At 50.1% G+C, this 11,756-nt stretch overlaps 7 protein-coding genes across 7 annotated transcripts; 4 read left to right on the top strand and 3 right to left on the bottom strand.

The window, feature by feature from the left end:
* Positions 1-51: 51 nt before the first annotated feature.
* On the bottom strand, positions 52-2,423 carry BJX68DRAFT_9852 (protein serine/threonine kinase activating protein nimO). Its single transcript, XM_071050132.1, has 2 exons — positions 1,797-2,423; positions 52-1,694 (listed from the first exon to the last, which is right to left on the bottom strand). The coding sequence occupies exons 1-2, from the start codon at positions 2,307-2,309 to the stop codon at positions 318-320; spliced, it is 1,890 nt and encodes a 629-aa protein (XP_070905754.1). The 5' UTR covers positions 2,310-2,423; the 3' UTR covers positions 52-317.
* A 276-nt stretch (positions 2,424-2,699) lies between these two features.
* On the bottom strand, positions 2,700-5,037 carry BJX68DRAFT_223024 (aminopeptidase P family protein). The gene is made up of 11 exons (XM_071038077.1): positions 4,773-5,037; positions 4,536-4,700; positions 4,453-4,485; positions 4,275-4,402; positions 3,829-4,221; positions 3,740-3,783; positions 3,655-3,688; positions 3,386-3,607; positions 3,211-3,329; positions 3,033-3,159; positions 2,700-2,965 (listed from the first exon to the last, which is right to left on the bottom strand). The coding sequence occupies exons 1-11, from the start codon at positions 4,981-4,983 to the stop codon at positions 2,936-2,938; spliced, it is 1,506 nt and encodes a 501-aa protein (XP_070905753.1). The 5' UTR covers positions 4,984-5,037; the 3' UTR covers positions 2,700-2,935.
* A 66-nt stretch (positions 5,038-5,103) lies between these two features.
* BJX68DRAFT_223020 (pyridoxamine 5'-phosphate oxidase family protein) lies at positions 5,104-6,461 on the top strand. Its single transcript, XM_071038076.1, has 2 exons — positions 5,104-5,547; positions 5,599-6,461. The coding sequence occupies exons 1-2, from the start codon at positions 5,484-5,486 to the stop codon at positions 6,333-6,335; spliced, it is 801 nt and encodes a 266-aa protein (XP_070905752.1). The 5' UTR covers positions 5,104-5,483; the 3' UTR covers positions 6,336-6,461.
* A 207-nt stretch (positions 6,462-6,668) lies between these two features.
* On the top strand, positions 6,669-8,065 carry BJX68DRAFT_9797 (SIR2 family NAD-dependent protein deacylase). Its single transcript, XM_071050116.1, has 2 exons — positions 6,669-7,201; positions 7,270-8,065. Exons 1-2 carry the CDS (start codon positions 6,886-6,888, stop codon positions 7,893-7,895), a joined length of 942 nt encoding a protein of 313 aa, XP_070905751.1. The 5' UTR covers positions 6,669-6,885; the 3' UTR covers positions 7,896-8,065.
* A 170-nt stretch (positions 8,066-8,235) lies between these two features.
* On the bottom strand, positions 8,236-8,593 carry BJX68DRAFT_223017 (uncharacterized protein; the record flags this gene model as incomplete). The annotated part of the gene is made up of 1 exon (XM_071038075.1): positions 8,236-8,593. Exon 1 carries the CDS (start codon positions 8,496-8,498, stop codon positions 8,238-8,240), a length of 261 nt encoding a protein of 86 aa, XP_070905750.1. The 5' UTR covers positions 8,499-8,593.
* A 171-nt stretch (positions 8,594-8,764) lies between these two features.
* BJX68DRAFT_273858 (aminoglycoside phosphotransferase family protein) lies at positions 8,765-10,321 on the top strand (the record flags this gene model as incomplete). The annotated part of the gene is made up of 4 exons (XM_071047552.1): positions 8,765-9,169; positions 9,233-9,433; positions 9,551-9,656; positions 9,723-10,321. 4 exons carry the CDS (start codon positions 8,765-8,767, stop codon positions 10,277-10,279), a joined length of 1,269 nt encoding a protein of 422 aa, XP_070905749.1. The 3' UTR covers positions 10,280-10,321.
* Positions 10,322-10,837: 516 nt separating this feature from the next.
* Positions 10,838-11,628, top strand: BJX68DRAFT_260469 (uncharacterized protein; the record flags this gene model as incomplete). Its single annotated transcript, XM_071043899.1, has 2 exons — positions 10,838-11,200; positions 11,272-11,628. 2 exons carry the CDS (start codon positions 10,838-10,840, stop codon positions 11,626-11,628), a joined length of 720 nt encoding a protein of 239 aa, XP_070905748.1.
* Between the last annotated feature and the right edge of the window lie 128 nt (positions 11,629-11,756).

The raw sequence follows: 11,756 nt of genomic DNA, 5'->3' as shown, positions 1-11,756 counted from the left end.
TAATCAAAGCTCATGCTGCTCTTATCCAGCATATGCAATTCTTAACAAAATGCGTAATGAGACTGCCGTATATAGAGCAAGACAGCTATTATATGCTGAGTGAGACAGGAAGCAGAGGCAATGCTATGATGGAAGCTGTCAGAAACGCGTGTAGATGCACTGTACATATGATCGCTCTCGTGTCATGTCCAGATGAGCCGGGGGTGTGTATTAGGCAGTTCGTTCCGCCTTTTCTGGTCGTGCCAGCTGCATCAGCAATGAGTCCAATTCGGCCCAGTTCGCCCCGTTAGCTGCAAATTTGCGGTGTTTCCTTGTCATTACGTGCTAAACCAGATGTTAGCTGTGGTCCTGCAAATCGCGCAATAACAACTTACCTCGTCAAAATCATCGAACTTGTCCCTACAGTTCTCGCAGTATCCTGGTTTCGGATCTCTCCGTCGTTCCTTCTTCCTTATCTCGGCGCCTTTACGGGCATTCGTCCGATGTTTTGTGTCGTTACTTTCTGATTGTGTGGTTTCCTCTTCGATGTGCCCAAGCTTATCGGGACGTGACGATTTGCTCATCCGACTGGTGTAGCTCTTCTCCGTATTCGCTGTTGTCGGTGCATCTAGTGGGCGGTATGCATGTGCCACGGCAGCCGAGAATCCACCGTTGCTCTTCTCCAGTACTTTGCGCTTTAGCTCATGAACCTCCTTACTCAAGCCAGCCTTTGCGCCGGGTGCGGCCGCTGTGGAGGACACCATTTGGGAGCGGATGGCAGAGGTAATATTTGAAGGCTGTACGCCGGAAGCAGCAGGCTCCCGGCCATGGTAGAATGGACCCTTGCGGTGGAGTGGAGGTGGAACAAAGCTTTCTGAGCTCTTCTTTGGAGATAGCGGAACTTCTTGAGAGATGTCAGGGGAATCTTCAAGCTTAACAGGTGGCGGCGCAGGTGGCTCATCATCTTCAGCGGGACTTGTCTCCTTCTTCGCAGGCAACTGTTGAGGCTGATGCGTGATCTCGACCCCCTTTCCAAATAGAGGTACCGTAGGTTTGATGAAGGTCTTCTTTTCTTTCTCTTCCTTCTCTTGGCGAGGTCGTTGTCGTTCTACCTCGCGTTTGGTAGGGGCATCCTCAATGAACGGACATTTTCCCAGTGGAGCACTTCGGAATTGAGGCCAGATGCCATCCTGCCGTTTCGCAACTTTTGGGTATTCCCGAACCATAACGGGTCGTGTCTTCTCATCCATATCGTGCACATATATGAAGGGCCCCTTGAACAGTACCAGGTCCTTGAGCACGGACAAATGGCTGCGATCAGAGGGGCCGTTGAGTTCATTTTGAAGCACCTGCGAGAGATCGTCCTTTCCCCTAGATTTGCTCTGGGCCCCAGTGGCGTTTCGGGTGGGATTCGAGTTCGCGATGTCAGCGTCATTGATAGTGGCGATCATTCGTTGCAGCTTTTCCACGGCCCATATCTTCATTCCCATTTCACGTGCCCGATGCAAAACGTCCTGGCTCTGCTCGCGTTTTGGACACACTGCCAGATGTAGGTGCATTTCGAGTTCGGCCGGGTTCACCGTCTGGACATCGCCGGGAGAATCCTGTGGGGCATCCTGGGCAGGCTCTGTTGGTGCGCGTCTGTCAATCTCCGGTGGTATAGGGCGGGAGGTAACAACGTGGGTTACTAAACGCGAGAAGAATTTTTCTTCGCGCTGCAGAAGCCGTTAGTGATTGGCACGTACTCCTTGGGACGAAGTGCAGTTCGAAAGGACGAAACAGCGGAGTCAACCCCAGGGACAGTCTGAACAACTTACCGCTCCCAATGCCATGACCTGCCTTGAACATTTACTGCGAACATCAATCGGGACGCAGTCGAAGTAAAAGACAAAGTGGGGGAACGCCTTCCGGTAGTGCCGTTGCCATTGTTTGATCGAAATGTTCTCTGTGGACGGTTTCTCCTGTTTTGTTGTTTTCGACTGAGGCTGTCGTTCCTTGTCCCTAGCATCTACGAGCCTCCTCTCGAAAGCACTTGGTTGGGCATTGTTCGTTCGACGGGTAAACAGCTTCGAATCCGTGCCTCGGAGGGTCGAGGTCTTGGTGTGAACAGTGGTCTGGTTTTCCGTCTCATTTCCTTCCACCACCTGCTTCTTCGGAGGTGGCTGGCCGTAAGCGATATCGATCTGTGCAGTCGTCGCCCGGGGGCGTTTGGCAGGCACGAGGCCTACCCTGTGAGGGGAGTTGGTGGCATTCGGCACGTTTGCAAGTGGCCGACGAGTCGACATGTTCAGGGGGTTCTCGTGCGAAGGGGGTACAAATACTGCTGCCATAGAGTAAAGATGAACAGAAACAGCTCAGTAAAAGCAGCAGGAGGTCGAGCTGCTTGTTAAAGAAAGGAGCAGAGCACGCGACAAGGCGACACGTCTCGAAGGGTAAAAAACGCCTGTTCAGAGAAGTGCCATTGTACACGCGGTGAGAAAGAAATCAGACGAAAGTGAGCGTCGGAGAGGACGGCAGAAGCCTCAAGGCAAGTAAATGCCAAATCCAAGAGACTTCTGGTCAGTGGTCGTGGACTGGGGAAGTGATGATGATTGATTGCAGGATCGAGGAGGAGGCAAGCCAAACTGGGCGTGTCAGGCAAACGCTGGTGGAGCCCGTTCGTTTGTTTTGGCTGCGGGATGTGCGCCAGACAACCACCGCGTCCATTCTTGCAACCACCGCGACCATGATCAATCCCAGTCGAATTCTTCAAGCTGGAGCCATTTGTTCGCGTGAATTAATTGGTTTCGACCTCGTTATTTTCGACTAATATACAGTGCTTCCCGAATCCATCCCCCACCACACCGCAGCAGCAATCGCCGCGCATCTCGCCAAGTAAACATACAATGTTTTGACTCTCTATCGTACAATATGCGAATGGGTATCTATCTATATTCTTTTCCAAGACTTTCCAAATCTAATCTCGAAGTGCCTCGATATCGTCAATCTGGGTGATTCGAATGTTAGCACAACTTCCACCGCTTAGCATCCAGCGCCAGTCCAGGGATACGGACCTCTTTTACTGCCTCTGTTGTAAGTACAATTGGGTTGTCATCTCCAACACAGACGCTATCCTCGATACGAATGCCAATGCCTCGGAAGTGCGCGGGCCACCGGTCGTTGTCGGGAACATAAATTCCACTGGGAGAGAGGTCAGCATCGGCTTTGAAGCTGGAGGAAACAATTACTCACGGCTCTATGGTGATACATTGCCCGGCCTTCAGGTCGTAACCCCTAGAGTATCCACCGCAGTCATGGACATCCAGTCCGACATAGTGTCCTAGATGGTGTGGAAAGAGCGTCCTTACGGCCTGTGAAATCGCGGTCAGAAATCACCAACGATATACCTCACGCAAGGTGGACATACATCTCCCGAGACATCGAAACCTAGCTGCTTCAGCTGGTCCCTCAATCCGTTTTCAGCAATGGTGTGTAAGCGGTCAAGAGAAAGTCCTGCAGATTCCCTGCAAAGAGAGACGCAGCTGCGATGCACGTTCAAGACCGCATTGTATAGATCGCGTTGGGCATCAGTGAATTTTCCGTTGACCGGCCACGTCCTAGTAATGTCCGATATATAAGTACCGATCTCCTGTATGCAATCAGCAAGGTTCAATTATCCCTGTCGGAGATACATACACCACCACCATCAACTAGTACCATGTCTCCCTCCCTATATGTCTTGGTTAGTGGAGTCGAGATCATCCTGCGCTATTAGACATACCTTAGCGTGTCGTCGTTCCTTGTATAGTGGATGCTTAAAGCGTTCTACACTTGTTAGCTTGTAGTCTTTCAAGAGAAGGACTGACCTACCGAGCCGCCGGCGACAACAGGTACGAAGGCACTGCCATCACAGCCGTTGATCTTGAAGTTGTACTCCAGAAAAGACGTCAAGTCCTTTTCTTTTGTGAATGTGTGCCGCATAGCTTCAGTGAAAGCTCTTCCGGACGCTTGACCAACCCGGCGCAACTGGACGACCTCATCCTCGCTCTTGAAGGCTCTCATTTCGTTGAGTATTGGGCGTAGTGGCTTGACCTTTTGTACATCAATCATCTTTTGCAGCTTCTGCGACGCGCCCGTGGGACCGTATAGATATCGGTGTAAGGATGACCTTCCGGGATTGAAGGCTGGGATATCCGTATAGATCGCTGTCGCGTCCGAGAGAACCTTGGGAAGAATGTCGCCGATGCGTTCGATATCGCCTGACTATAAGAACCGCATTAGTATTGCTCTCTGGAAGTTCTTCAATAGTTACCTACCTCGTCGGCATTAAAAACGTCCATAGCGGCCTGCGTGCCTGAGCGAGCTCCATCCCATAGCTCGGCCTTGGGATCCTTCTCCCGCACGTATAAATGAAAGAGATGGTTGTCGCCCGAGCCATCATTCACTGTCGTACATCAGTTATGCATCTCTCATCTGGTGCGCCAGGGTAATTACCAATGACTGCTAGAGCATTAGGCTCGTTGAAGCCTACGTCGATTAGCTCATCGCCCAGATTCCAAAACGTGGTGTATGCGAACCGGTGAGGTAGAAGAAGTTGGACTCCTGGCGATATTCGTGAAATATTCCCGAAGCTCGATAGGTGACCTCTGCGGCTGCGAGGACAGCTACCGAGCCCTTTGGCAGCTTGTTTGCGAGTTTGGAGCGGCGATGGGCGTACTCGAGGGCGGTTATTCCCGGTGTCACTGCAGAGTATCTAGAGTCAGCCAACCTGCGCAACAAATTGTATCAAAGGAAATACAAAAGCATAAACTCACGTTCTCCGGGACCCAGCAAATGCGGATGTGTCTCGTGCAGTGGTTGACCAAACTTTAGCTCCGCGGCGGAGATGGAAGCATATCCGCGACGGATGAAAGCTTGATTTTGGAGCTTGCCAGCGAACCGGTTCGACCTGGGAATTATGGGCACCGTAGCGGGGCGACGAAGATAGCGCGGCAATTGGCGCGCAAATGACTTGCATGTCGCCATGCTTAACAAAATATGTTCCAGGTGGTATCGAGTTGAAAGTTGTTATCGCAAAGCTCCAAACGGTTATCGGTTCCCAGCAGGCGGTGCGCTGACCGCTTCCTGAAGGAGTCTTCTCAGCGCCTCAGGCTGCAATTGAGTCGGCGTTGTTGGCCAATCGTCTTTGAACCGTTGCAATCATCTGTTGTTTCTCTCCAATCACCAGGACGTCGGCGAAGCCTCTCGCATGGACTTTCTGGAAATGGACCCAGATTGCCGAGCTTGTCATGCATGGAAAGCCTATAGAAATCATTGTTCAATCTCGGAAATCCGATATGAGTGGATATTTCCCCATCCAAATGGTCGCGGGTTTGTCGCTGAAGGAAGTATAACTTGCGCCATCCACGCTTATAAACAGTGACTCACTCGGATTGTACCCCTCTTCGACCATAACATAAAAGAGATACGAACGACTCTGAGGTTTGGCAGCAGGAATTGACCAAGGAAACAACTTACCCCTCAGGATGGGTAAGACACTCGTATACCCCAAGCGGGACTCGAACACCGTGAACAGGTACAAACATAGAGGTGCGATCTCCTATTCAGACTCAGTGCGATAACTTCCTAACACGATTCTAGCGACTTACGATCTCGGCGCAATTCATTCAATCATCAACTCTAGCCAAGTCCTCCATGTCTCTTTCAACCCCGGGCCCTCTGACCCATTCCCCGCAATCCTACCTATGATTGGGCAGATGGGATCCTTCGATTATCCTTCCGCTGGTATCGATGAGCCTCTAGACTGTTATCTGCACGGCTATGTCAGTTCGCGAATCATGAACCTAGCACGCGCCTCCGAGGGCCAGGGATTGCCCATCTGTGTCGCAGCCAGCAAGGTGGACGGATTGATCCTCTCCCTCACGCCCAACTCACACAGTTACAACTACCGCTCTGCAATCCTTCACGGCTACGCTACACTTGTGACCGATGAAGCTGAGAAGCTCTGGGCGATGGAACTCGTTACAAACTCTGTTCTTTCAGACCGGTGGAGACACTCCCGAGTTCCGCCTGACAAGGCTGAAATGTCGTCTACCGTAATCCTCAAGGTCAAGGTCGTGGACGGAAGCGGCAAGATTCGCGACGGTGGTGTTTCCGACGAGAAGAAGGATAAGGATAACCAAGAGGTGACGGATCGTGTCTGGACGGGGGTGGTCCCTGTTTGGGAGACTTTTGGCGAGCCCATCCCAGATCCTCTGAACAAAGTGGAGGCTGTTCCAGAGTATATAAGCTCGTACATTGCGAGCCAGAATGAACGGAACCGATCGTATGCAGCGTCGGCTATAGGAATACCTCTTCCCAAGGAGGAACAGCACTGATGGCGATATAAGACTTGTGTGTGCTATCTTGCCTGAATAATGATAACTTTAACGGTTGCTAGTTTTAATATATATTTTTTCAAATGGCGTATTCTCGTCGCGACGCAGGCTTCGCTTAAGTCAAGGACATCACTATATATCGTTTGGTGATAATATATATAGAACAACATTTGGCCAAGAACCAAAGTGCTTCAAAAGTTCTCTGGATAGGATTGTATTCAAATGAAACAGTTACAAAAATAGGATTCCAACTCTAAGAGTGTGGTCGTCCGTAAGGTTCCAAGTTGTCTTCTCCTCAGCCCTGGTTGTTAGTTACTCCGCATTACCCCACGTCATCTAGACAAAGCTGAGCTCCCTCGACGACGCGTTCGTGACCCCTCGATCTGATATTACACCAACTACGCGTTTTGGATTCTCTGTTGCCTGTGTAATAAAGCCAATAGGTCATACAAAGTCTTTTTTCTATCACCTAACCGGTTTTCTAATCACTGTCAAAGCGCGACGCGCCCAAAGCACGCTCTGATACCCCGCGATACGGCGATACCCCACCATGGTCTCCTCCGATATCAAATCATTTTCCGAGTACCTGAAGGGGAGCAAGCGCATACTGGCGCTCCTGGGAGCCGGTCTCTCCGCGTCATCAGGTCTACCAACATTCCGCGGTGCCGGCGGGCTCTGGCGCTCCTACGACGCGACGGAGCTAGCTACGCCAGAGGCGTTTGAAGCCAACCCGGACCTAGTATGGCAATTTTATAGCTACCGGCGACATATGGCGTTACAGGCGCAGCCAAACAAAGCGCATTATGCGCTTGCGGAGCTGGCGAGGAGGAACAATGAGTTTGTTACGTTGTCGCAGAATGTTGATGGTGGGGATCACGACCCTTGGGATAACCAGGTATGGGACGCATGCTAATGACTGCTTTTGTCGTGTCAGGTCTTTCGCAGCGAGCGAACCATCCGCTAGACCGGCTTCATCTTCTGCATGGTAACCTCTTCACCGTAAAATGCACATCCTTCTACTGCAAATACTCCCGCGAGAACGACTTTACAGACCCAATTGTCCCAGCTCTCGCTATACCCAAGGATTTCCCCGAGCCCCGACCATCCACAGACGACAAGACGGGCGAGGAAGCTGCAGGCTCCCTACACAATGCCATGGCAAAAGAACCCACGGCACTCGACATTTCCGACGAACGGATCCCGCTCGCACCGCTAAGCCGAGAACAACTTCCACATTGTCCGGAATGCAAGGAGGGTCTCCTTCGACCGGGTGTTGTGTGGTTCGGTGAGGCTCTGCCGTCCCACACGCTTGATCTGGTGGATGACTGGATTTCGCGAGGGAAGATCGATCTGATGCTGGTCATTGGGACGAGTTCGAGAGTTTTCCCGGCGGCGGGGTATGTTGAGAAGGCTCAGTCGAAGGGGGCTAGGGTGGCTGTTGTAAACATGGATCCTTATGGCAAGGAGCCCCGGAAATTGTCGTCGAAGGATTGGTATTTTGAGGGAGATGCGGGCGTCATTGTACCTGAGATCTTGAAGAGTGTTATTGGAGAGATTTGAATTGGAGGGATTGATGCTTGGTTGGGGGACCTCTTACCAACACTATCTAATGCCCATGACGACAGCAGTTTGTATATTTCGAGTGAACTTTAGTAAGTAGTGAACTGACCATAGAGTATAAGCTGTATCATGATCACCTACAGCAATTTTAGATGAACGCGCAGACGGAGGACATGTAATGGCTCTGCCTTTACTATATAGTTCCACTGCAAGAAGACCTTAGTGCAATTTGGGATGTTGAAAACTGTGACCTTCAAACTCGAAAAAAGAGTGGCAGAAATTCACGCTTGCAGGCAGATTTGAGTGCTCATATACCTGTAAGTCTGGTCGTAGCCATATCGCTCAATTCCCGCAAGAGCCAGGGAAAGCATCCATTATGATCATTTCTGATCCAGTCATATTGGAGATGGTTGCAATTGCAACTGCGGCAACCGCCCATAAAATGAACATGCATACACGATTGTATGAGCGACTTGGGTTTCCCAAGCTTCTCCAAAGGGGGTTGACTGCAGTTAAAAGGGCCCTCCCACCCGCACAGAGCGCCCCAGATCCACATGCAGGAGAAGCTGGAGCTTTCCATGCGTCAAAATAACGCCACATCATCTATGCCCGGGCGTCTTGAGGGCCTCCCATTCGGTCCAACGCTTACCACTTCTTGGCGTGAAAGTTGAAAGTTGATTTGTTTTGGCAAGATCACATCCACCTGCAGAGATCAGTGAGAACGGGTATTCTTATTGGACAAAGCCTGCAGGTGATTTATCAGAAACAGACTGGCCCTTTCCTTCTCATCACGTGGTTTAAGCTACTCTAAGTTGTCAACGGAAACATAACTTGCATTACAACAGTGTTTGCACTTCTGAAATATTGCGATGCAAGGTCTTTACAAGGCATCAAAACTTTTCAGTAAGCAGCCAAGATTGCTTATGGATTCTGGGAAGGATTTGCGACCTCTTAAACAGAACTGCTCTACGAACCTTGAGCAAACCGAATCAAATAACCACTTCTTTTGCTACACGTCTGGTCGTTGGCTATACAATGAGCCACTACAACTTAAAAAGCGATACGTTAGATTCAATGTTCCAGCTCTGCAGCAGATTGCTGGTCGTATAGCCAGCAGCCGGTGTATCGAAATGACGAAAATACCTGAGGGGCTGTACAATAAGGTGTTCTCTTTGAGAATGGAGAATGGCAGGGAGATCCTAGCAAGAATTCCAAACCCCAATGCTGGTCATCCCCAGCGTGTTGTCGCCAGCGAAGTCGCAACACTTGATCTTGTGCGTAATGATGTTGCTCCCTTCTTAATTCACCTGCTAACTTTTGATGTAAATCACATGCAGCTTTGCAATATTCTTGATATACCAGTTCCTAGAGTTCTTTCCTGGAGCTCCCCGTCACAACCAAACGGGGTGGGTGCAGAGTATATACTCATGGAAAGAGTCAAAGGAAGCCAGTTAAGTGAGGTCTGGGGTGCCATGTCTGAAGCTCAACACTTCCGTCTGGTGAAAAGCCTGGTGGAAATCGAGCAAAAGCTTGTGAATGTGAAGTTTGCGCTCCATGGCAGCTTGTACTATTAAAGTACATAATGTTCCAAATCCCGACCCATTGGTTTCTTTGTTCCACGCACTGATGGGTCGACTCTAGGGGGAACCGCCCAGGAATACCTTTCATCCGTCGCAAACCGCGAGATCGCCGTGATCCAAAATTTAGGCCCTAGCAGATCCAGAAACAGGTCTGTACTATCGGGAAAAGCACAACGGGGACGTGATGAGCATGTACATCTTCTTGAACAGTCTCTAAGAGTGCTGTCTCACATACCACCACCTTAAGAAACTCTTCGTCCCGTTCTGCTGCACCATGATCTTCATTCGGACAACATATTTGTTGATTCCTCGGACCCAACAAAGATATCAAGCATAATTGATTGGCAGGCAGTCTACGGTGCCCCGCTCTTCATGCAAGCAAAATTTCCTTCAATCTTTGATTGCGATGACCCGTACCCATGGGGTGCTGTTCAACCTAAGTTACCGAAGGATTTCGATGCCCTTACGCAATCAGAGAAAGAGTTGGCTGAAGAAGCACTTGTCAGGCTTAGGCTGAAGAAGTTCTACGAATTGGCCTCAAGAAAATTCAACCAGCCTCTCTTCATGGCCATGGATGCCATGAGAAATGACGATGATCCCACTACCTTCATATTTCACAATGTTGGGCAATCTCCTCAGGATGGCCCAGTCCCACTCAAAGAGCTCCTTATACAAATATACGAGAAATGGGATCAAATCATGGAGCGCCGAGGTTTAGCGACTCCATGCCCTATTTCTTTCTCAGAAGACGAAATTGACAAAAGCCGACAACAGGTAGAAGCATGGGCGGATGCATACTCGTGATTGAGCTGGATGGATACCCCATTTGCACACGTTGGATATCATTGCCTCGAGTCTGGGAACGCTGAAAGACAAGCGCCTTCAGCGCAACCTTGATTGGTTTACATACAGCTGAGCACTTGCTTCAGCGCTACAGCCTCTCGCCGCTGTGTCTCGTCTTGCCAAGATGCGATTGGATGTTGCCTAGGACCATCGGACGAAGCACGCCCTATTCTGGACACAGAAGGCAGCTGTTCCATGAACTTACTCGGGGTCAAAGCTATCGCCCACTTTCTGAGAGACATTCCTTTTCTCTTCCAGATTCTTTCTTCCGGACAACTTGGCCTCACTAAACAAACGTGCAGGGCTTTTAGAGGGGTGAGATAGGCTTGTTGAGGGAGATTCTTGATTCTTTGTCTTAGCATGGATGCGGAAGGCATTAGCAGGTCATAGCAAAGTTATATGGCCCACACCACGTTTCTTCCCACTTGGTTCTCCCTCGATAGGAATACCAAGTGTTTCAATTTTATCAACTTCCTAGTTGACTTGAAGGATTAATGCATGGAGAGGTGGCGATTGGAAATGGCTTTGGTCATGCGCATTCTTGATATGGGGCTCATCACCTTATCAGCGGAGGAGGTTATGAATCTAAGTCAGGATAGCATGGTGTATAGGAAATTTTACTTTGAGAAGCTCTTTCGAACGGAAAACAGCCTGGTGGAACTGTTAACAGGCAGACCGACAGAGCTTGTGGTCACCGAACTGATGGAGGATTTGGTCGACTCAACCTGGCGTATCAGAACGTGGCCCAAGGAAACCAAGCGTCGGATAACACCAAAAGAGCGTCTGCTAGCCTGCTTCGACGATGAGGATGAGAACGAAGAATTGCAGAAAGCTACAATTCCCACTCCTGGCCATCACCAAATGCAAAAATCTATAACTGGTGTCTTGAAAGGCACGCAAATTGGGCAGAAGAAGGAACCTTCATGAAGAAAAATTGCCACCACCGCTACCAGCTGGGAACGCTCGCGGACCTCACTACAGCAGCGTCAAAATACTGGCCGCAAGGAAACCGCGGGCCCATCCCGGAAAAGGTTCGCTACGATAAACATCTCCAGGCCTATCCGTGGGGCTTACCAGCATTCAAGCTTACCCTCGTGCTGAAGGAAGCCCGCCGTGAAGAAATCTACTTCAATGTCGACATGAGGGAATATCTTCGAGATCTGGAAGTGTGGTATTTTGAGCAAAACAAAAAGACCAAGAAAAGCCAATTGGACCTGGACTTGCAGAAATGGCCAGGGGCGGGATATCTTGTCGACACGCTTAAGAGCTTCTTGGAGACAAGGGAGGATTCAGATATAGAGATGAAATGAACGACGAAGGCCCGACTGGATGCTACCCAGCATCACCACCCTAGCGGCTCTATTTGATCCGAAACTGGGAACCTTCTTTGGGTACGGCGTAGGATAAAACGAGTCGAGGGTCCATGGCATCTACCGCT

The sequence above is a fragment of the Aspergillus pseudodeflectus genome (assembly GCF_044049435.1).
Source record: "Aspergillus pseudodeflectus strain CBS 756.74 chromosome Unknown BJX68scaffold_1, whole genome shotgun sequence".
NCBI classification, from domain to species: domain Eukaryota; kingdom Fungi; phylum Ascomycota; class Eurotiomycetes; order Eurotiales; family Aspergillaceae; genus Aspergillus; species Aspergillus pseudodeflectus.
The sequence above is the reverse complement of the archived record's forward strand: the minus strand, read 5'-3'. Positions and strand labels throughout refer to the sequence as shown.